This window comes from Trichoderma asperellum, chromosome 7 (assembly GCF_020647865.1).
Source record: "Trichoderma asperellum chromosome 7, complete sequence".
Classification (NCBI taxonomy): Eukaryota; Fungi; Ascomycota; class Sordariomycetes; order Hypocreales; family Hypocreaceae; genus Trichoderma; species Trichoderma asperellum.
Window position 1 is genome coordinate 639,345 of NC_089421.1, and position 22,053 is coordinate 661,397.

General features: G+C 52.5%; 6 protein-coding genes across 6 annotated transcripts; 3 read left to right on the forward strand and 3 right to left on the reverse strand.

Annotated features, from left to right (window-relative positions):
• The first annotated feature begins 157 nt into the window (after nucleotides 1–157).
• On the forward strand, nucleotides 158–2,189 carry TrAFT101_010978 (uncharacterized protein). The gene is made up of 6 exons (XM_066129115.1): nucleotides 158–205; nucleotides 309–530; nucleotides 620–721; nucleotides 810–1,084; nucleotides 1,177–1,431; nucleotides 1,493–2,189. Exons 1-6 carry the CDS (start codon nucleotides 169–171, stop codon nucleotides 2,069–2,071), a joined length of 1,470 nt encoding a protein of 489 aa, XP_065985245.1. The 5' UTR covers nucleotides 158–168; the 3' UTR covers nucleotides 2,072–2,189.
• Nucleotides 2,190–2,375: 186 nt separating this feature from the next.
• On the reverse strand, nucleotides 2,376–4,148 carry TrAFT101_010979 (uncharacterized protein). Its single transcript, XM_024901017.2, has one exon. The coding sequence runs from the start codon at nucleotides 4,118–4,120 to the stop codon at nucleotides 2,411–2,413; it is 1,710 nt and encodes a 569-aa protein (XP_024756924.2). The 5' UTR covers nucleotides 4,121–4,148; the 3' UTR covers nucleotides 2,376–2,410.
• A 2,498-nt stretch (nucleotides 4,149–6,646) lies between these two features.
• Nucleotides 6,647–9,532, forward strand: TrAFT101_010980 (uncharacterized protein). Its single transcript, XM_024901004.2, has one exon. It carries the CDS (start codon nucleotides 7,925–7,927, stop codon nucleotides 9,389–9,391), a length of 1,467 nt encoding a protein of 488 aa, XP_024756925.2. The 5' UTR covers nucleotides 6,647–7,924; the 3' UTR covers nucleotides 9,392–9,532.
• Nucleotides 9,533–9,596: 64 nt separating this feature from the next.
• On the reverse strand, nucleotides 9,597–12,216 carry TrAFT101_010981 (uncharacterized protein; the record flags this gene model as incomplete). The annotated part of the gene is made up of 4 exons (XM_024910190.2): nucleotides 9,597–9,752; nucleotides 9,831–9,942; nucleotides 10,030–11,760; nucleotides 12,102–12,216. 4 exons carry the CDS (start codon nucleotides 12,214–12,216, stop codon nucleotides 9,617–9,619), a joined length of 2,094 nt encoding a protein of 697 aa, XP_024756926.2. The 3' UTR covers nucleotides 9,597–9,616.
• Nucleotides 12,217–13,169: 953 nt separating this feature from the next.
• On the reverse strand, nucleotides 13,170–19,470 carry TrAFT101_010982 (uncharacterized protein). Its single transcript, XM_066129116.1, has 2 exons — nucleotides 16,607–19,470; nucleotides 13,170–16,345 (listed from the first exon to the last, which is right to left on the reverse strand). The coding sequence occupies exons 1-2, from the start codon at nucleotides 18,052–18,054 to the stop codon at nucleotides 13,585–13,587; spliced, it is 4,209 nt and encodes a 1,402-aa protein (XP_065985246.1). The 5' UTR covers nucleotides 18,055–19,470; the 3' UTR covers nucleotides 13,170–13,584.
• TrAFT101_010983 (uncharacterized protein) lies at nucleotides 18,732–21,326 on the forward strand (the record flags this gene model as incomplete). Its single annotated transcript, XM_066129117.1, has 3 exons — nucleotides 18,732–18,794; nucleotides 18,867–18,933; nucleotides 21,271–21,326. The coding sequence occupies 3 exons, from the start codon at nucleotides 18,732–18,734 to the stop codon at nucleotides 21,324–21,326; spliced, it is 186 nt and encodes a 61-aa protein (XP_065985247.1).
• Between the last annotated feature and the right edge of the window lie 727 nt (nucleotides 21,327–22,053).

The window sequence follows — 22,053 nt, forward strand, 5'->3', positions numbered from 1 at the left end:
CGTTTTCTGTTCATTTGTCATCAAGCAAATTGCCCGCAACTACTTAGTACCAGGGTTCGCAAGAACCTGTTCGTAACTAGATAAACTCTTCGAAACCCCTATCGAAACGATCGAAACGCCTATTTTTTTATTTTATTTTATTTTATTTTTTTTTTTTTTAACTTCTCTATGACTCAAACGCAGAAGCGCTGCTGGAATTGTCGTCGTAGGACCTCCTTCAAAGCCCCCTTATCAAGCTAGATAGAGAGAGGCGCCCCTCTTCCATCTCTCCGACTCAGCCGCTAACTGGAAGCAATTTCACCTCGCAGAACAGAAGATTGCTTGTGACAAGACTCAACCGCACTGCAACAATTGTGTGAAGAAGGGTCGACAATGTCTGGGCTACGGACTGAAGCTGTCGTGGCCGCGGAAGGGCGATGAGCGACGCGCTGCATTGCTGCATAAGAAGCACTTTATCATTCCTGTGCGGTCCAAGGAGGCGGTTTTTGTTCATGCGACGTCTGAGGATGTGAGGGCGTTGCAGGAAAACGGTATGAATAAGATGCTCTGAAGCTTGACATCTTTGCGGTTTTGCGGTTTGGGCTAACAAGATGATTCTTTCGTTTTTTTGTCTGTTCAGAAGCACTGGCTCGGTATGAAATGCCTGCGTTGCGCGAGCGTTGGTGTGTAAGACAGCCAAATGCCAACATGGCCAAGCTGGATCCCTTCCTTGCTACAAATGGTAAGTTGCGTTTTCAGGCCAAAGGGAACAAATAAATACTCTTTTCATGAAAAAAAAACTGTTTGTGCTAATGCGAGAGAGAGGATAGCCTGGAGTCCCGTTGCTCGCATCGTGTCGGCTAGCAAACGCAACGACGAGCTCTACGGCTTATTGGTCAGGATGGCGTTTCAAGACGACAGCCTGCCGTCGCTGGCTTCGAGATATGCCATCAGCGCTCTGTCGTACCAGCATTTGGCCATGGAGGGGGCGGCCGTGATGCATCAGATGGCGGCAATACGCGCTCTTCAGACGGCCATTGAGACGGCGTCGCCGGCGGAGTGCATGCAGCTGATGGCGGCGAGCATGCTGCTGAACATATATGAGGTTTGCTAAAGACTGCACAATAGCTGTGTTTTGTTCCCAGCTAAGCTAGCAGTAATATGCTAATTATATGGGTGTGTGTGTGTGTGTGTTAGACGTTGAACTTTGATACCTCGGATCTCAACTGGGCCATATTCTTCTGCGGCACAAAGAGGCTCGCAAACTTGGTCACCAAGCAGCATGACACCTACTTTGGAGACGAGGCAATGATTATCGACTGGATCTTTTATCACGACGCCATGTACAAGTTTAGCATCCGGCACTGGCGGAAGAAGAACCATGATCAGATTCTCCTGGCGGGGCAGAAGAAGGTTCTTTCCAAGGCGGTGTTTTCGCCCGAGAGACAGACTGTAGGTGATGATGTTCTCGATGAGAGAAACGGCGGGGCTATTGCTAACTTGGGTGATTAAGATTGTGCCGATCCTTGGCTGCTCCTTGGAACTGTTAGACATTGTATGCCAAGTGGTCGATAATGTTTACGAACCTGGGCACCCAGATTATCTATCTGAGTCGCACCTCAAGACGGTACGGTCCTTGGAAATTCGCCTAAAGTATCTCGAGCAGCGACAGGCCGCCGTATTACCAAGCGATGGCAAGGAAGAAACGCAGGAAACCCAGACCGCCGAGCTGTTCCGCCTCGCTGCCATCATCTATCTCCTACGCATGGCCAAAGGCGAGCCTGAAACGTCAAAATGCCTCGCCTACGCCATGGACCAGGCATTCGAGATTCTTAACCAGATTGAGTACTGCGACCGGCCCTGGCCCCTGTTCATCATTGGGCTTGAGTCTCGGACAGAGGAGCACCGCGCCCGTGTGCTGAAAGTGTTGGAGAAGTCTGTGAAGCGTCGGCCTCTGGGATCCATGGCCCTTGTGAATAGGATGGTGCCAGATGCGTGGACACAACAAGATCTTCGAGAGGTGCCGATGGAGCCGTTTACGCTTTACGAGATGGTTATTCGGCGGAACCGAGTAACGCCGTGCTTCACATGAAAGTTTCAACAAAAGTGATTCGTGCATATAGGTAATGAGTTTGGGTGTGTTTATTAGGCGCTTCTAGGTGCTATGCTAATTCTTCAGTCTAATTATAACCGGTAAGATAATAGGAGAGAAAATGTTTATATTTATTCCAGTTCCAAAACCCAAAAACCACAACCATGCTTGCCGTCTATTATGCCAATCAAGGAGGCTAAATAATAGGGGGGGAAATAACAGGAGACTGCCATTATTGTCTATACATCGTTTACGCCTTGAAATATCATTCATACAATTTCCTCATCCGACCCTTTTTTTTTTCCCATTTCTTTTTCCTTTACTACTCCTTCTTCTGTTTTAGGCACCAGTCACGATAATCTCGCCAAACAGCTTCTCACGCTTCATGAAAAGCCCAGTGACAATCATGCCACCACCACCGGCGCAGACCAGGATAAAAGTCCGCTGCATGGCCTTTGTGATTGCCAAGATGGCCTGGGCTCTGAGGTCGCCGGTAATCTCCTCGAAGATGACGCTCTGGGCTCCGGCAATGGCAGCCCGGATGTCCGCTTCGGTGAAGTTTGTGCCGGCGAGCACTTGCGTCAGGTTCCTGATGGCGGTGGACTGGAAGACCTGGCCGGCAATGACGAGCCAGACGGCCTGGCCACCGACCTGGAAGATGTTCTGGATGGAAAGGGCGTTGCCCTGGTCCTTGGGGTCGCACTTGAGAGAGGCGACAGCAAAGCCAATCTGGATGGTCAGGCCGGTTCCCGCGCCGGTGAGGACGGTGAAGCCGTAGATGTAGCTCGTGGGCGTCGAGGGGTCGAGGTAGGCCGTGAGCAGCGCCGAGCCGAGCGAGACGATGACGCCGGAGATGACGTACATGGGCATGTAGTACTGGATGCGCGAGAGGAAGTGGCCGGACGCGAGGTTGAAGCTGACGGTGACGATGACAAAGGGCAGCAGGCGCACGGCGGCGTCGACGGCCGAGTCGCCGTGGACGAACTGGAAGTAGATGGGGATGAAGTAGGTGAGGACGAAGAGCGAGGCGATGCACGACAGCGTCGAGAGGGCCAGCAGGATCTGCGTGCGCGAGCGGAACAGGTGCACCGGCAGCGAGCGGTTCTCCGGCGTCGTGAACCAGCAGAAGGTCTGCTGCGAGAGGTACAGCGCCGTGAGCACGCCGAAGACGACGAGCGTGGCAATGGTGCGGCCGTCGTTCCAGGGCCACTGGCCACCGGCCATGGTGAAGCCCATGGTGTAAGTCACCCACGCCGCCGCGCCGAGCACCAGGCCGACGTAGTCGAACGTCTTGATGCGCTCCATGACGGTCTTGCCCACGACGGGGTGCACGTCCGGCAGGCCGAAGACGTAGACGGGGGCAAAGACGCCGCCCAGCACGAGGTTGATGTAGAAGGCCCAGCGCCAGGTCGCGCTCGACTGGGTGAAGCCGCCGCCGACGAGCGGGCCCAGCACGGCGCCGATCCCCCACCAGAAGGCCGTGCCGGAGAGATACGTGCCGCGCTCCTTGGGCAGCGACAACGCGGTGAAGTACTGCAGCGTGCCCATGAAGATGCCCGCGCCGCCCGCGCCGGCAACCACGCGGCCGACGATCAGCGCCGTCATGGTGGGCGCGGCGCCGCACAGCGCGGATCCGGCCTGGAAGAGCACCATGGCGGCGGCAAAGTTCCACTTCATGTTGAAGGTGCCGTACAGCTTGCCCCAGAGCGTGATGACGACGACGGAGCCCACGGGAAACCCGGCGCCGATCCAGGCGAGCTGCTCGACGTGGCCGAACTTTTCGACGACGGCGCCCTGCACGTCGGCGGCGATGGTCGTGTCCAGGCCGTAGATGAAGGTGCCGACGTAGAGGGCGAAGCAGACGAGGAGCCAGCGCAGGCCGGTGATGGAGCGGACGGGCTTGGAGGAGGACGACGGCTGAGGGGCGGATTCCTCGTCGGAGGAGGAGGTGGCGACGGCGGTTTCTTTTTCGGACGAGGGTGTTTCGAGGCCCATGTTGAAGGTGGAGGAGGAGGGGGCGGTGATGGCGGTTTCTTTTTCGTCTGTCATGGTGAGGGAGATGCTAGATAGCGAGGAGGAGGAGGTATTTTGATGTATGTATACCACTTATACACTATACACTCTGTGTTTGTGGATAGAGTGTATGTGTGTGGTATATAGGTATACTGTGACACGAAGGCCAATTGCAAAAGATATCAACAGCAAGTGTCAGATATATATATATGTAGATATGTTATATATCTAGACAGAGAAGAGAGAAGACCGACACTCGCTCCAACGCAGAAGCGTGTAAGAAAACAAGCCTCTTTTTCCAACATCTCACATCCTTCGAAGCAGCAGCACGTCCCCTTAAGTATATATGAAATGCCACGCACCATGTGTCAAAAAACCAGCTCAGCTCCGAATACGCATTCAATTTTTTAATTTTTTTTTCTTTTTTTCCCTTCCTCCTCGGCATCTTTACAGAGAAGGCGGTTGTTTCCCGTCGTCGGAATTAGTAAGCCACCCCTGCTGGTATATACAGCAGAGCTGTATTTCCGAGACAGGGGGGGCAGGACGACTTCGAGGGAGGTTGCATTCTTTGAGCTGACCGGTTGCAGGTTTTTTTTTTTTTTGCCTAAACTGCGAAGGGAAGTTTTTCTTGTTTTTGGGGCAAGGGAGGGCTTGTTGGTTTTGCACATGTGGTTGTTGTTTTTTTGGACTTGGCATTAGGTACATGTAGTGTGTGGGTTAATTTTATTTAATTTTCTGGTTTTTATCTTGGATAACTACAGTACATGTATACATAATAGGTACTACTACTGGCTGTTGGTTGGTTGTTGGGGGCTTGGGCTCTTTTTGCACAAGGGCGGGAACAGATGCATACATGGCCTGCACGTTGACTGACTAGTGGCAGTTTAACAGGCAACTTGTTCCGTTGTATCGACCTTGCGCAGGGTAGTAGTGGCATGAAGTTATCAGAGCTGCAGGCGTCAAGTGTCAATCTGCGAGTTTCTTTCGGCTGCGATCTGATATGCCCATAATTCGAGGTTGCATTGCGAGATTTTGTGTGATGCCTGTTTCATCATCTACTGTATCCATGTATGTATGTATGTATGTATGTGTCTTCCTCGCTCTCTCTGATTGTTTTGTCTTCCTTCAGTCTGTCTGGCCAAGAATGAGCGTATCTGAGAACCTAAAAACTAGGGCGTTGGCTAAGACCAAGACATCGTGGGCCCATTGGCCATTCTCCATGCTGCTAGTACAAACTCCGGCAGTAGATGAAAAACTAGAGTACGGTTGATTAGTGGAGCGAGGATCAACAAATAGTGCTGCGCCTAGTAGCTCGAAATATCCCGAGATTGCCCTGCCCAAGTATCTGCTGTTGTTGACACTCACAATGAGGGACTCGTCGGGGCTTATCAGTTGGTCATGTCCACCCCTGTGACGGGCCTTGTACGATTTTTTTTTCTCTTCAGGTTGTTTCTGCTTTTGCAAAAAGCGATAGATTCTCGTGGGGCTCCATCGGAGACCGAAAAGTTGGATTCGTCTTACACCGTCATCTTCCTTCTTAATCTCGCCAATCCCACCCCATACCCAGCCGTGCTTCCGATTCAAAAGAGGGGATTAAAGCGAATCAACGACTGAGAAACGTTCTCATGCCTCCAATTCGGCATTTGGGAGCTTAGTGGTCCGCCTGTTCACATGCTTAATCTGGCTTTATCTGGAGGTGCTGGAGCCGGAATCCGGAAGACTTTGACATTTGCCTATCGAGGAACTGCTAAGCTTGATGGGGACTAGGCTGTTAGGTAGTAATAAGGTCTCGGCCTAACGCCACTTCATATTCTAATGGGTGTATTTATAATCAAATTCTTAGTACATTATCAGGAAAATCAGATACTGTTGCAGAGTATTCACATCTTATGTTTTATACACCAATTTTACAAACACTGCTTATATCTTTATATATTTTTTATATAAAAGCCTTTGTGCTTTTACTTTTTACCACTGTTACGTTTGCAGGCTCTCTTCCTATCGCGATTCATCCATGCTTGTAGTCTGTTCCTCTCAAGCCATCTACTAATGCGTTGCTCTCACTAGAGTCGCATTGCATATTGCCAAGTCAGTAGTGGGCCGTGTGAGCAAGATAACATGGAAAGGTTAATAATTTTAGCGCCTGTTATTTCAATTAATAACTAAGTTGTAAACAGTATATTAACAAACTAGTGTAAATTACTACTGGCCTAAAACAGTTAGGGGAGATATTATAATAAAATTGCATGTTCTATAAAATATATTTATCATATAATTTCTAGGTATCCTATTGTGCAATATGTAGAAATTATAAGTTTTAAAACTATCAATAACTAAATAACTGGTATATGAATTTTTTAAAATAATAATAAAAATTAAAGTTTAAATATATTCTTGTTAAATAGGCTGTCAATAAAAGATCGTTCAATGTTTTCAAATAATAAAAAAGAAAAGAAAAGCAAAACTCACAAACTCAAATATATCTTTAAAACAAACCGGCATTGTAGTTTGATCTGGGTGTAATATCCGAAACATGACTCAAAGGTTCGGCGTTTACGTTGGCGAAACAACTCAATCGGGTAGCCAAACAACTCAAGCATATCCAACAACTGGATAGGTTGTTCTTCTCACTCGTATTCTTGTTCTTGTCCTTGCAGCCGAATCAGACACCAATTGACCAATGTTATAAATCAAGCCCAATGAGTTGGAACGCTGCAAGCAACAGCAATACTTCATCCTCACGCCAGGCAACCCTTGCCATGTCCTCGCGGGAATTGCCCACAGACGTTTTCAGACAATCCTCATAGCAACAGAGAGAACTTTCCAATAAGGTGTGCCGATCTTCAGCCGGTTGCTCCCTCGCAATCCACCTACAAGTAATACATTCTCTCGCCCCGTTCATGTCAGATTCGGGCGAGTACCTATTAGTCGTTCATATTATGTTGCGTGGGTCCCGATCGGCTTGGCGGTGAGCGGATTAAGTCGGACCTGAGCTAGTTATTTGTCGTGGGGGGATAATTCGGAAATAAATATAGGAATTACGGCATGCTCCCTGCTGTTTGCGGTTGTGAATGATACGATACGATACGAGGCGAAGGCTGAACGTCTGGGGTGGGAACCGACAGGCGGATGATGGTCGAGCTGAGGTTGATGCTGCTGCTACTGTACGAAATACTCGCGTCTGGCCCTTTTTTTTTTTTTTTTTTTTTGGTCAAATTAATACAGCTGAGTTGAGGCTGTATGGTAGCAGCAGCATCTCCAAGGCGGGTTTAATGCGAACCATCTCAGACACATGTTACATTACAGCTAACAGCATCCTATTTATATAGCAGCGAGGTTCCCCCGAGACAAATACATGAGCAAATACACCAATCAATTGAATCGCGAGTTCCTTTTGCACACAAAATCCTCTCTCCTCAATCCAAGCACCGTCGATGCTGGTGAAGCTTCTCTGGAACAAACTCGGCGGCCGTTAGTGGCTGCTAAAACCTCGGCGCGCTCTGCCAAAAACGGACGCGATGGACTAACACGGCAGGACAATTTTCTTAGTGCGGGGGATTTTTGCGAGGCGACTCTTTTTCCCCGAAAAATATGAGAGACGACGCGCTGAGCGGTTCTTTCAGCAGTATAGCGATTGATTGATTGATTTCACCCGTTTCTTTGATTGTTCACCGTTGAGGTTTGTAGTTGCTTGACGTTGATGAGGCTCGTCGTAGCTGGCCGGCGACTGTGCGAGGGGCGAGCGAATCTCTTGGCCATCTCGTAATCGAGGACAGGGACATCCCGTTGCTCATTTCGACTCATCTCATCTCACCCCTTTGATTCATCGCATCCACCGCCATGGACTCGCTCCAGGACCGCATCTCTATCCTCCTGGACTGGGCAGCTTCTCACCACGCAACGCTGCACCCCTCGGCCGAAGTCTACGACGACGCTGAAACCGGCCTCTCGTTCCGCGTCAAGCCCTCCTCAGCATCGTCCATCTCGCCCTACGAGCCCATCGTCAGCTTACCGACGAATCTGTCCCTCTCCTATGCAAACGCCCTGCAGCCAACGCCCGCCTTTCCCAGGGAGTTCCTCTCAAAAACGAAGCCGCATGTCATTGGCCGGCTCTTCCTCATCAAGGAGCTGCTCAGGGGCGAGGAGTCCTTCTGGTACCCCTATATCCAGGCACTGCCGCAGCCGGAGGACGTTGACGACTGGGCGCTGCCGCCGTTCTGGCCCGAGGAGGAGGCCGAGCTGCTGGAGGGCACAAACGTCGAGATTGGGCTGGACAAGATCCGCAATGACCTGAAGAGAGAGTTTCGAGATGCCAAAGCCCTGCTGCTTGCGTCGCAAAAGGATGCCGAGGACGACTTCAGCGAACTGTTGACCAAGGAACTGTACAACTGGGCGTACTGCATCTTTTCAAGCCGCTCCTTCAGGGCCTCGCTTGTCATGTCCGAGGCGCAGCAGCAGTCCCTTCCGGAAGACGTATCGGTCGACGACTTTTCAGTGCTGCTCCCGCTGTTTGACATTGGAAACCATGACATGACGGTGGACGTGAAATGGGAGCTTGCGGCTGCGGAGGGTGCAAAGGATCGGAATTCAGGGGCTTCGTGCCAGCTCAAGGTTGGCCGGGAGCACAGGCCGGGGCAGCAAATCTTCAACAACTACAGCCCCAAAACCAACGCCGAGCTCCTCCTGGGATACGGCTTCATGCTCCCCGTCACGGATGAGCTGCACAACGACTATATTCACGTTCGGAAGCGCACTGCTCCGTCGGCCCCTTTGCCTGCAAATCCCCAGTCCGGCAGCAGCGTGCCCGAGGAGTATCTCATCTCTCTACGGCCTATAACCGATCCGTCTTCCTTGCTCGCCGTCTCCAAGCAATCACTTCTCATCAACCCTCCGGCGCTTGGACTCCTCGGAGCCTTCAAGCACGTGCAGCACGACATGGTCTGGGATATCCTCATGACGCTCCTTCAGCACTCTTCCATACCGCTCATCAAGCTCATCCCGCTCAACTCCAACACGTTCCCATCGGAGGAGGAGGCAGTGAGGCAGCGCCAAGAGAGATTCTTCTCCGGCCACGTCAACGACGAGTGCCAGGAATATCTGGAACAGACCGTGGCCATTATCCAGCACAAGGTGCTGCAGGAGCTGGAGAGGCTAAACGAGACGGACATGGAGGTTGTGGGAGACGATGTGGAGCTGCTGTCGCCGAATCAACGGCTGGCTTTGGAATATAGGGAGCGATGCCGACGGGTGCTGGAGAATACGCTGGCGACGATGGGAGAGGATGAGATGATGCAATATGACGATTGAAACGCCTGGATGGATACACTAGAACACTAAGACGAGATACCAAAAAATGGTCATGAGAGGGAACATAGACATATATTGTATAGTAATGTTATTCGTTTGAGAGCATTTATATCTGAATGACGCTCTCGCTTTGCGTTGAACCGTCAGACTTTCTCTCCTCCTTGTACGCGCGTTATGGTATCAACACATCTAAATGAAAACAAATAAAACAAAAAAAAAAAACTATCAAGAACTACCCAACGCATCCTTCAGTTCGGCCTGCATTAGCGCCTCTTCGAGAGGAATCTCCTTGAGCGAGACAATCTTTGTCTTTTTGTAAAACTTCCATATCAGGTATGCTGCCAACACCAGCGGAATGTCCCTTTTTTCATTTGTCAGTATTAGCTGCTCAAGAAAGGAGGAAGATTCAACAAGAAGAAGAAGAAGAGAGAAAACTTACAAATACGCAGAGACAAAGCCACTGGCGCTCCAGTTGCCCTTTGTAAAGACGTAGAAGCCGTTGGTCAGCAGGATGATGCTGCACATGAAGAGCGCGGCAGACGAGCTGTACACTGTTGATGGAAATCATTTCTTGTCAGCACGCACCACCACATAAATATACGTAACCCAAATTCGAACAAACAACAAAAACAACTTACATGTCCAGCTGTTGTGCCACGGCAGCCGCGTATACGGAATCCCCTGCACCTTCAACGCCATCCGCAGCCGCACATGGTTCAGCACGATGCAGATCCAGCTCACCAAGACGCCCGCGCCCACCAGGTCCATCAGCCAGTAAAACGCCGTCAAGGCCCCGTTGCTCAGGCTCATAAACGCCAGGAACGAGAACAGAATGTACAGCGCCGTGGCCACGTACGGAACACCCCACGACGTCGTGCGCAGAAACACCCGCGGCGCCTGTCTCTTCAGCGCCAGGCCGTACAGCACGCGCGTGCCGGACAGCAGCGCCTGGTTCGACGACGACCAGGCCGACGTGATGACGATGGCGTTGATGACGGACGGCACGGCGGGGTATCCCGCGGCCGAGACGGCGATGACAAAGGGGCTCTGCGCCGCGGTGCCGGACGCGTCGTTGAGCCGGTCGTCGTCGGAGCTGACAATCATGCCGACAATCAGAATGGCCAGCATGTAGAAGAGGATGATGCGGATGAAGACGTTGCGGCACGCCCGGGGGATCGCCCGCCGCGGGTTCGCCGTCTCGGCACCCGCCATGGCCAGCGACTCCACGCCGGCAAAGGAGAAGACGGCGCCGGTCATGACGCTCCAGTAGCCCAGGAACTTGCCCCAGCTGCCCGTGGCGATGTACTCGACAAACGGGCCCGGGTCCCTCCAGAAGCGGAAGTAGGTCGGCTTCACGCCGGGGATGCCGCCGAGGTCGATGACCAGCCCGAAGATGATGAGGAACACCACCATGAGGATCTTGAGCGTGGCGAAGAAGGCCTCGACCTCGCCGAACCAGCGGATGCCGGAGAAGCCCACGACGGCCGTCAGGATGATGAAGAGGATGATCCACACGCTGGGGTTGAGGTCCGGCAGCCAGTACGCAAACAGCACGCAAATGGCCGTGATCTCGCTCGGGATCGACAGCAGGTTGCCGTACACCAGGTTCCAGCCGACGGCGAAGCCCAGCGCCGGGTCGACCAGCACCTCGGCGTGCCGCACAAACGACCCCGTCACGGGCAGCAGCGCCGACACCTCGCCCAGCGCAAACTGCACGGCGCTCACCACCAAGCCAACGGTGCCGTAGCCCAGCAGCGCTCCCAGCGGGCCTCCCGTCTGGACGGCGCTGCCGAGGCCCAGGAACAGACCCGTGCCGATGGCGCCGGCGATGCCCAGCATGGTCAGGTGGCGCTCCTTGAGGCCGCGCTTGAGGTCGCGCTCTTCGGTGGCGGTGACGAGGTCGCCGTCGAGGTCGCCGAGGCCCTTGACGGGGTCGTTGTCGTCCATGAGGTGGGACGAGACTTGCTGCTCGATGTCGATGGCGTTGTCGGGCGTGGCGGTGACTTTGATGTCTGAGTTGTCTTTGCCGTAGGTGTAGTTTGACGGTGTTGTGTTGTAGCCTCCTCCTCCTCCTCCTCCTCCGTTGCCTCCTCCGCCTTCAGATCGATCGATGAGCGGCGACATTGCGTTTGGTGGTGTTGAAGCTTTGGAAGCAGATGCTCGGTTTCCACTCGTCATACCCTGGCAAAGGCTGATAACTCTTTTGTTATTCTTCTGTAATTTGCTTTGCAGTCTGTCTTCAACAGCTGCTTCAAGCCTTCTTTCTCTGTCCTCAGCTTGAACCTTGCAAGAAAGTAGTTGAATTGAAGCAAGACTAAGAAAGGAGGGGGGGGAGGATATTCCCAAAATCCTCAGCTCTGCTTTACTGACTGCATGTAAGTCAGTTACACACACGTGCCTCCTCTTCGTCTGTATGTCTCACACAGAGACAATTCTTCTGCTGCATCCAACTCAATGGAAAGGAAGAAAAGAAGAGTTCGTCTCCCACATCGTTAAAAAGGTAAGAAAGAAAAAAAATCATCCAAAAGCCCGTAAGCGCACCTCGGCACTAACAAGGTCTTACTACTACAACGGTACGTAGTAAGTGATTTAAAAAAAAAAAAAAAAAATGGCAAAGCAAGCTTCCAAGCTCGTTATCTTTCCCCCCTCACCAGACGCGGTATAGCGGAGTGGTTTTAGCACTGATATCGCAATCGGGCCCCTGGCTCACCCAATTTTTGTGTGTAGCTCTCCACAGTGGGTGTTTGAATTTCGTGTTGCCTGTTTGGGCATCTATACACCAGGTTGAGGGTTGAGTCTGGGATTCTTTCAAACACTTGAATCATCTTGCATTATTACTATTTCTTCTCAATAGAAATACTCTTCAAAAGCTCTCAAAAACAATAATGATAATCAAAGCAGCTGCGTTCATCTCATGCAATTCAAACTACTACATGCACTGACATCCCCATGTGAAGAAACGTGGAGAGCGTGGCACTAAACGGATAGTTCCACGCGCTATAGAGGACTTTTGCAGCCCACACAGCCTTGCTCAATGGGGAACTAAACTGGTAACATTCTCGTACCCGGCTCAAAAACTAGTTGCTGTTAGAATGGCGCCATGGTGCCGAGCACGGCTTGTTTGTTGGGAGCTATTGGTCACTTGTATCGGACGTTTACCATGTAAATCCCCGAAACTAAAGAGGCTCAAATGGTGCAACTGCAGCAAATGCAACCTCGATAGGTTCTCTTACCAGCGTCTCTAAATAACTGAGCAGTGCATATATGTTCCATCCCGTTGAGAAAGGCTCTCTGGCCACAATCTACTAATTCATAGTAACTCAATTGTCAGCCCAAAACACCAAGCAACTTCAAACTGAGATGCAAATGAAGAAGCATAGGCCAGATTTTAATACTGCAAGTAGTAACCACCAGCAGAATTTTTATTCAGCTCTTGTGTCGCTTAGATCCCACTCATTCTTAGATAATGATTAGCCCAGTTTCCTTCATCGTTACCGTCTTAGTATCCTCTATTTTCAGTCAACCATTTCAAGCACCTACCTCACTTGCCCAACCTCAGCCCGCTCCACAATGAGTATCCAAACTTCTACATATTCTACGTGTAAGCAGTATATATCACAACTCGCCACACATCTCGATTCAAGAGAAAACACTAGGTCAAACAAAGTAAGAAAGAAACATCCAAATGCATTGATACACTACATCTCTATTCACTCTCTCTCAAAAAGAAAAGAAGAAGAAGAAGAAGAAGAAGAAGAATACATTTCCCTCTCCCCATCTGCATTAAAGAAAATAGATAAAAGTAAAAAACAAAGTCTGCTCTTCATTCTTCCCCCTCCACCCTTCCCAGCGTAAAATATAATTATAATCCAATTTTTCTTCCCAAGGCGCCACGCAATGCTAACCCGTATTAAAAATACACAATCCTCCCTCAACCACAAAGTAAACAAAGAAAGAAAAAACAGACGAGTTTGGATCAAAATCAAATGAAACGCTGCCACCAAAGAGGGGCAGCTATATAGGCTATATATGACTCGCCGCTAATAGCAAAGCAAAGGGGTGGTATATATAGCCAACCCCTTTTCTCACATCTAGACAGCAACAGTCAAAAACAAAGACAAGGGAAAAAAGGGTGCGATTTGCCAAGTAATGCTCCTTCATACGATGCTCGCAAACAGTAATATCAGTGTCCTCTAAGGGAAAACACCCTGTCGCCACCTCTCAACTCGGTCCAAGCTGCCATTCGGCAGAGCCATCCCCGTGCCCAGCTGAATAACCCCGTTGGAGTTGTATAAATTGCGAGCGTTGCTATACATCGGATTATTAGCCATCTGGTTCATGCCAGCCCCGTGAAAGCCAGTCAGCGTGCTGTACGACTGCTGCATGCCATAGGCAGTTTGAGGTGGCATCATCATGGTAGCCCGATGATTTCTAGGACCGGTGTTGGTGAAGCTCCGGCTGTGCAGCGTATTGAGAGCAACCGTCGATCTGGACGCCGCCTCGATGCCGAGACCGCCCGTTCCGTCATTGTACAAGCCTCCCTTGAAGCCTCCCGCGCGAGCGTTGCCCGGGAGCGCCAGGGCAGTGGGCATCTGAGCCCTCATGGCAGCCATCCTGGCGTTCTGTTCGGCGATTCTCATCTGCTCTTCTTGTTGGCGTCGTTGGTCCGCAATGCGAGGATCTTCGGCTAGCTGGTGCACGGAAAGCATATCGGCCATGCTCACACGGCGAGAAAGCCTATTGGCCTGTTCACCTGTCAGGTTACCATAAGCCGCCAGTCGCTCGCCCGTCAGGTTGCCATAGCTCATCTCCCTTGCGCGAGCCTCGCGTTCAGCCTGCAGTCGGCGGCGGCGCTGGCCCAGGGTCTCGTCCTCTGGGTTGGGCGATTTGTCTCCTTCCTTGTCCTTGGGTTCTTCGAGATCGCCAAACTGGCTCAGGAGCTCCGCGGAAAACGCGTTGCTGACGGGGCGAGCCCTGGGCAGTGTCGATTCTGCCAGGCGTCGCTTTCTGGCTCCAAGAGTCTCTTCCTCAATCTCCTCTGCAAGCGGCTCTGCAGATGCAGATGCAGCTGTTGCAGTGATGGTGGTGCGCGCATCGTCATCAATAGCTCCGTCCGGCGTAATGATGCGAGGCGAACCAGCTGCAGGCTGTACCTCTGCCATGCGCGTAGGGCCCAAACTCAGGTTGCTCTGGCGCTTGGCAGCGGTAAAGGCAGCAGAGGCTCGGCCCTGCAGACGAGCGGCGCGCTGGCTCAGGGGTTCGTTTTCCTCCATCTCGCGAGCCTCCATCAGTCCAATAGGGCGTTCGAGATCGAGCACATTCTTGGCACCGTCGTGCATTGCGGCAATGACAGCCAGGGGCACGTCTTCGTCATCCGATAGGTGCTGCTCTGCAGGGACATTTTGGTCCTCCCAGGCAAGGTTCACGCGGCCCTTGAGGCGCTGCTTCCGCTGCATCTCGGCGACAGCATCCATCTCCAGGAGAGTGGCGCGCATTCGTTGGGGCACCATGTTGCCCTGGTTGAGCACTCGCTCCTTTTGTCGTTGCTTTCGAAGATGAATCTCGCCAAGAAGTGTCGTGGGCATCCCCTCAAAGATGCCTTCTTCAGGTTCCTCCTCTTCTCTTCTTGCTTCTTCTTCGTCTTCTTCGTCAGCTCCATCGTGGCTGTCGTCGTGAGCTCCACTAGGGCCAGCTTCAGATTCGTTGGCCTCTATTCCTAGCAAGCTGCTCTTGCTTCGTTTAGTGAGCAACCTAATGGTTGACCCCTTGGATGACGCGTCACCAAGAGTGTTTGTAGAAAGTTGTTGTGACTTGTGCTTCGCCGCCGCCGCCTTCTTCTTGTTTTCTTTCTTCTTCTCCTGACCATATACCTCATTGCCCAGCTTGCCGGCATACAAATGGTCGGTAAAGGCACTGACGGGAGCGGTCGCTGAGGCATCGAGAATGCTATCGAGGGTAGCCATGGCCGATCCGTCCTTGACCTCAATCTCGGGGATCTCAGAGGGCTGCTCGAAAAACACGCTGGCTCGGAGATGCGGGGGAAGGGTGCCCAGTTTGTCCATGTTTGACTTGCGCTTGTCGGCATCATTCTTAGATAGCCGCTGAGGACGGCGAAGGTCCTCTAGAGAGGGTGGTGCAGATACATCCCTAGACTGAGGGACGGATCCCTCTACGAAATATGGCGTAGGAGTAGTGGCAGTGTCGTCATCACCGTCGTCCAGCTTGTCTGCCACCGAGAGGGCAGCAAAGGAGTTGCGGTGCCCACTCAGAGGGTCAGGCAGAGCAATCTGCTCCAAGTCGGGGACGATGGACTTTCTCTTATTCTCCTTGGGCTGCATCATGGCACTCAGGAGCTGCGAGCGTCGCTGGTTTCGATCAGCAGCCTTGGGCTTGTTGGATAGCTTAGGGGGTAGGTTAAGCATGGCCGGAACACGAGCTGGGTAGTACAGCATCTGCTGGCCGGATTGGGGATCAAAGTAGGATTGCGGTCTCACGAACTCTCCGGAAGACCGTTGCTGAGGGGTGCGTAGTTGGGAAGTGTCTTCCTGGGCGACAGGAGGATGAGGGGGCAGCTGGCCTGGTGGAGGTGCCTGGTACTGCTGCTGGAGCTGGTATTGCTCCTGTTGTTGTTGATGATGAAGCGGCATATCCGGCAGCCTCTCTCGCTTCTGCAAGCGTGACCCCATGTCGGCCGTAGCGAAACGCTCATCTTCCGTATCCGTCTCGCAGTGAGCGCCGTCAAAGTCGTCAAAGGCTTCCTGGGCCACCTGGAAAGTATTTGTGGAGTTGGCCGTCATGGGCCTGTCGGCTTCGTCGTAGTGATCGGGAGGCAGGTCTGGGTTGACCAAGACGAGATTCGAAGCCCTGTGGCTCCGGAAGCCTCCTTCCAGCATCTCTTGGAAGTCGTCCATGTGCGGACCGCCAACGGCGTCTTGTTCAATCATTCTCCTGGCGCTAGCTTCAGCATCAGTATCGGCATCGGCATCAGTGGCGTGCTCGGCCTCGTCGAGGACTTGTTGGGTCAGGGAAATGGGCTCCGACTCGGAGATCTCAGCCAGCGAGGGCTTGGCCGACCGCACGCTTCGCACGGAGCTCTTGCCCGGGCCGTGGCGGGACAGAATGGAGTTGATGGCGTCGTGCTCCGGCCGGCCTGTCGAGGCGTTGGAGCCGGAGCGCATGCGGCCGGTGAGGGAGTTTGTGGGCGACATGACATACGCAGCGGGAGAGTAGCCCTTTTGGCGGGCGGCGGCGGCGGCGGATGAGGATGCGTTGGACGGGTATCGGCGCAGGCGTGAGGAGGCCGAGTGCTCGTCGGCAGAGGCTGCGCGGGCGGCGAGGATGGACGATCGTCTGCTGTCGCTTCGTTTCAGTTCGCCGTGCAGTTCGCGGATGGCATCGTCGATGGAGCTGGTCATGGACAGGCGCTCGGCGGTGGCCTCGAGATGGGCGACGTTGCTGATGGTGGACGCAGATCGCGTGAGCAGATCCGAGTGGTGGTGGTTTCTGGCCTCGGCGTCGGTTGCAATGTGCAGGATGGGCTTTGGATGGGCCAGCTTGGTGCCCGGCTGCACGCTGCCCGTATGCAATGGAGGATCTTCGGCAGGCGAGCGGCGCAGCAGGCCTGGCTGTGAGGACGACGATGCAGATGCAGGGGACCAGACGGTGGTGCTAATTGCAGCGCTGGCAATATCCGAATCCCGGCCATAATTTGAGGGGCGCTCGTGTCGGCCGGGCGTGGCGCGTGCGTCGTCGGGGCTCTGGGGCAGGGGCGCGGAAATGATGCCTCTGGAGGTGTCATGCTTATTATTGCTGCTTCTATTAAGAGAAACAGGAGCAGCAGCAGCAGCAGCAGCTGAAGAAGAAGAAGAAGCATTATTGGAATAGCTGCTGCTGCCGCCGTGATTTGCGCTGGGGGACCACGGCAGCGGCGGCCCTGCTGTGCCTGTGCCCGTGCTTTTTTCTTTCCAGCCCGCCTCGTCTACTTCTTCTTCTTCTTCCTCTCCCACCTCTGCCTCGGTTTCTGCCTCGTCCACCCGCAGCCCCCGTCGCATCCTCTCTGTTGCCTCTGCCGCTGCGGTTCCTGCGATTGACAGCCGTGACTCTTGGCCGGCTGCACGAGGCGCAATGGCAGAAGCGGCTGTGGGCGACGACATGGCCAGATAGCGCTGCCGAATTGCTGCGGCAGACTCAGAACTGGGAGATGTTGGAGACGATGTCGTAGGCAGCTTCTTGCCCTGCTTGCCGCCGCTGCTGGGCGCAGAGTCCACAAACAGGCTCAGAGGCGTGCTGACTCGGCCGGCGACGGAAAGGAACGTCGGCGACGCGGGACTCGTTGCCGTCGACGACGTCGAGAGTGGCGAAAGAGGTGCTGCGGCCGGTGCAGATGCCGGCACTGATGCTTCTTGCGCCGGTGCTGGTGCTTGTGCTTGTCCCTGTGCTATTGCTTGTACTGGTACTGGTTCTGATGCTGGCGCTTCTCTTATGGTGGTGCCTGTGCTGCTGCTGCCGTCGGCGTCAGGGCTCTCGTCATTACTATTGCTCGTGTTACTGCTGTGGCTGTCCACAATGCCTCTGCCCTCAACCGGTGCTGGTGCTGGTGCTGGTGCTGGTGCAGCTTCAGCATCCGCGCCAGCGTCTGCAGCGTCTGCAGCAGCTCCTGGCATGGCGACAAGAACAAGAGAGAGGAGGGAAAAGCCTCCCAGGGAAATGCGACCCTCGTATTATCTAGCCCAATATCAACCCGCAACAAATGCCCGTCCCTCCAGATACGGTATCTGCCTGTTTGTTTCCCCCGTCTGGCGTCTGCAATCTCTATTCGGGATGGTCAGGTCAGGTGGGCGAGCTGGGCCGTAGTCGATACCGCAGAAGGCCTTGTCTGGCGCTCAATTGGGTGCGCGCGTGATGGCCGAGACATGAACGAAGCCGCAGCTGCGCGGCCAGGGTCCAAAGGCGAAAAAGCGGAGGCTCGTGACAGTTTAGATTGAGCCGGTAGTCGCAGTATCAGCGTATTAGCGCCAATGCGTCGCTTCTGTTATCTTTGATGCAGGCGAAGGGCCGTAATTATTTGTGTTGTTTGTTGTCAATCCAGGGAAGGGAAAGAGAGAGATGGAATTCCAAGGCAGGCAAAAAGCATGTAGCCGAGTAGAGCCCAGAAACAATCTTATCCTCCAAGCCAGCAAAACAACAACAACTTCCACCCTCGGGAGTTACTTTACTGGGCTGGTGGATTAAAGGCCCAAAGCAAAATGGAAATGAATGAATAAAGAAAAAAAAACTGCCGACTTGGAAGGGAAAAAAAAAAAAAGAGAGTTTGGAGAACTTTGGTCTTAGGCTCGGCAAGATGCAAATAGCGGCCGAAGCGGCGTGGCCCGTTCCAACGTTGTTTTTTTTGTTACGGACAGTGGTATGTGGACTCGTGTGCCTCGTTTTTTCGTAGCGGATCAAGAGCCCAGCCAGCGGCGCTAATGGCGAGTAGGATCTGGATGCTGACGATGCTAGTGGTGATGGCGATGCTGGAGATAGAGCAGCGTGGCATAGAGGCAGTTGTTATCTCTCTCCAATGAAGGGACTAATGAATGAATGTGTGCTGTGGTGGCTGGCATCAAAGGAAAAGGAATGCCAGTGTAAATTGCGTGTATCGCAGGCAAAGAGTGAGTGATGAGGGAGAGAGGAAGAAAAAGGAGTACCTAGACTAGATTGTGTTCTATTCGCTCTTCTCTCTATTCGCATCCAAGCTTCTTTCTCTTCTCTCGTCGCTCTCCATCCATCCATCTGTATGTATGTTGGTTAATAAACAAACGCCCCCCGTCGCACCAAGTCGAGAACAGCGCAGCACCTCCACTTGACAGGACCTGCGACCGGAACTGAGGCCCAGGAGGTTTTTGCTCTTGGTCTGAATCCCGATATATCCCTGCGCTGAGCTTATACAGTAGGCAGCGATTGCTACAGGCTGAATGCGCGCTGCGAGGGCACTGGCGCTGGGCAGATCAGCTGGAAACCTTGTTTTTTTAGTGCTTGCAGTTGTGTGGTGGCTTCATGTTGCTATTTGGGCCCTCCAAAACTCTGCGTGGGAAAGGCTCGTTTCAGCCAGATGAAGTGAAATGAGGTGGATTCTTTCTTTGTTTTCTTTTTTCTTTCTTGATTCATTTTTTCTCCTACTCCTCCTGTTCCCATATTTAACTCCATCTCCCGTTAATGCCGCTATTCTGCTCTGTCAAGCCTTGGCTCTATGTCATACTGATGCGATCGAGATTCTGATTCCTCTGCTTCCCACGCCCCTGGACCGCCGATCCTTGCCTGCTTGCTGTTTGCCAGCTTGCTCTCTCGGGATGCCCCATGCAAGGACCCGGGGCTTTTGTGCCGCCTATCAAAGTGGTGCACAGCCAATCTGCACCTTTCAGCGGCATTTGATAAGACCGGTGCTGCAGTCCTGCATGCTTAGCAGCTTCACCATGTGTGCAAGTATACCAAAAAAGCGGCATCCAGCCAGCTGCCTTGGTGTTCAAAAGGAGTGTCTCCAGCTTGTTCTAGCTGTGGATAGCAGCATAATACCATGATGCTACCGCAAATCTGCTGACTCTGCCGAGCTGCTGCTGCTGCTGTCCTCATCCTTGTTCATGCCAACCCAGCTGAGGAGGCTCTTTGGTGAGTGTCACACTCTGCACACGCGCAGCTTCACCGGATGCATGAGCCGGGTTCTCGCGCGCCACCAACTCGAGGCGTACGTCCTGCTTGTGCCACCACGGCATATAAGATGCATGGCACAAATCTCCCAGCAGCCGAGATGACTGCACGACGCAAACCAACGTGATGTAATGCGAACTCTCTTCTTCTCGGCTTTCTCTGTCGTCTCTCTCTCCCTCTCTGTGTCTATTCCCACTCAAAAAGAAACGGCATGGACCTATAGTGTTACTATCCCAAGCCATGTCTCTCTCTCTCTCTCTCGCCCTCTATTTTAGCGTCAGCCCGGCTTCTCTGTGCCCACCAGCATTCCGCGCGCCGTCCACTCGGAAGACCCAATTACCATACAAATTGCAGGTCCCTCGCAGCAAGCCGCACAAGGACTACCCCTGCAGCCACTCAAGCCATTCTGGACCGTCTTTTTCCCTTTTTTTTTTTTCCCTCTTTCTTCCAAGTTTTGCCTGGGACGCACGCTGCAGGGGTTCCCAGGAGAAAAAAGAGAGGGACCGGCTCGCATAGGGGGCAGCAGCCCGATTGGCTGGTGTGTATGCCACCACTACGTCCGACGCACTACGAGCAGAGCCAGTGCTGACTACGGATGCTACGGTAAGAATCTGAAAAGTAAGACAAAGGCGAAGCAGGAAAGGAACTGAAATGAAATGAATGAATGGACGTTACAATAATAACAAGAAGAGAGAGCCGCGGGGAAAGTTCGGTAAGTATGAGATGTATCTTTTGCTGGTGAGACTTACGATCGCGCGTATCCATTTTGGGCCGTCGTCCTGCAAGCCATCCGCGAGATGGAGAAGAAAGAATGGAAGAAGCAGACAAAACAGGCAGCCAGCCAGGCAAGCCACCAACTTGTTTTCCACATCTGCTGCAAGGGAGCAAAAAGCTGCCCGATACGTGTATTTGAGTCAGCGTGCCTGGATGATTCTTCTTGTCATAGACATGGGTGAAACTCAGGAATGCCTCCATGCACTTCAACCTCCAACAGCTTTCACCTTTTTTTTTTTTTTTTTTTTTTGCTATTCACTTCAAGCTACAGATTATAAGGAAATGAATGGAACTGGCTTCAATGGGCCCCTTAAACTTTATTTGTCTCGCCATGATCTTGCCAGGGGACAATCACCGACGAAGAAATTCCGTCTTGTGTGACGTGACATTTTTCCTATTGCATATATTGAAAAGCTTCACAGAGCCAGACTCGGCAGTTGGAGCTGATAGCAGTCCATACAATACGCTTCACCTCTAAGAGCATAAAAAACAAACATTGTTCGTAATTATTTGTCGTAAATCTGTTCCCAACATCATACATGGCCATGTAACCAGCTTCAAAATTCATCTGGCAGTCTCAGCTCCAGGGTAGGCGCATGCATGTGTACATATACATGTACACACTCGTACATCAACTTCTGAAACAAGGCCACTCATCATGATGCCTTTGTTGCCAAGTCCACCTGTGGCTGCATCTCAGTGGGCTCTGCATTCCGTGCCTGCATTACCTCCAGTTGCCAAGAGGCGGCCAAGCTCCTCATGATTGTCTTATTCCCCAATGGCGGTGAGCTAGATGGCATTGTTTCATTGAATCGGACAAGGTACAAGTTGTATTCACCCTACAGATATTTTGCGGAGAAACAAGCACTGCTTGGCATTTTGGAGTAACCAAGTGAAGATGGAATGTCACCATGAGCTAATCACCAAAATCAACCGTTGAGGCGTGGCAGGTAAAACCACCAAGCACAGACCACAGGATCTACTACCAAGGTAGTATTTCATATGTGCTCCAAGCTCCAAGCTCCAAGCTCCAAGTCCCAAACACATAAACCTCGCTCGGCCGAGTGGCCGCAGCGTCTCAAAGCAAGGGCCAGCCGTCTATTTCGCCTTGCAGAGCGCGGATCCTCAATTGCCCAGGAGCTACAGGCATGTTTACGGAATGCTACTGATAATGTTACTGACAATGCTGACTGATACTGAATACT

What these genes read in the sequence shown, in the direction of transcription:
- TrAFT101_010978 (XM_066129115.1), top strand. Translation starts at nt 169, where the DNA reads ATGACTCAAACGCAGAAGCGCTGCTGGAATTGTCGTC. An exon ending in TGCTGCTGAACATATATGAG is followed by an intron (nt 1,085 to 1,176) that starts GTTTGCTAAAGA and finishes TGTGTGTGTTAG; the next exon opens with ACGTTGAACTTTGATACCTC. An exon ending in TTTCGCCCGAGAGACAGACT is followed by an intron (nt 1,432 to 1,492) that starts GTAGGTGATGAT and finishes TGGGTGATTAAG; the next exon opens with ATTGTGCCGATCCTTGGCTG.
- TrAFT101_010979 (XM_024901017.2), bottom strand. Translation starts at nt 4,120, where the DNA reads ATGACAGACGAAAAAGAAACCGCCATCACCGCCCCCTCCTCCTCCACC.
- TrAFT101_010980 (XM_024901004.2), top strand. Translation starts at nt 7,925, where the DNA reads ATGGACTCGCTCCAGGACCGCATCTCTATCCTCCTGGACTGGGCAGCT.
- TrAFT101_010982 (XM_066129116.1), bottom strand. Translation starts at nt 18,054, where the DNA reads ATGCCAGGAGCTGCTGCAGACGCTGCAGACGCTGGCGCGGATGCTGAA. An exon ending in AAGGGCTACTCTCCCGCTGC is followed by an intron (nt 16,346 to 16,606) that starts GTATGTCATGTC and finishes TGCTGAAGCTAG; the next exon opens with CGCCAGGAGAATGATTGAAC.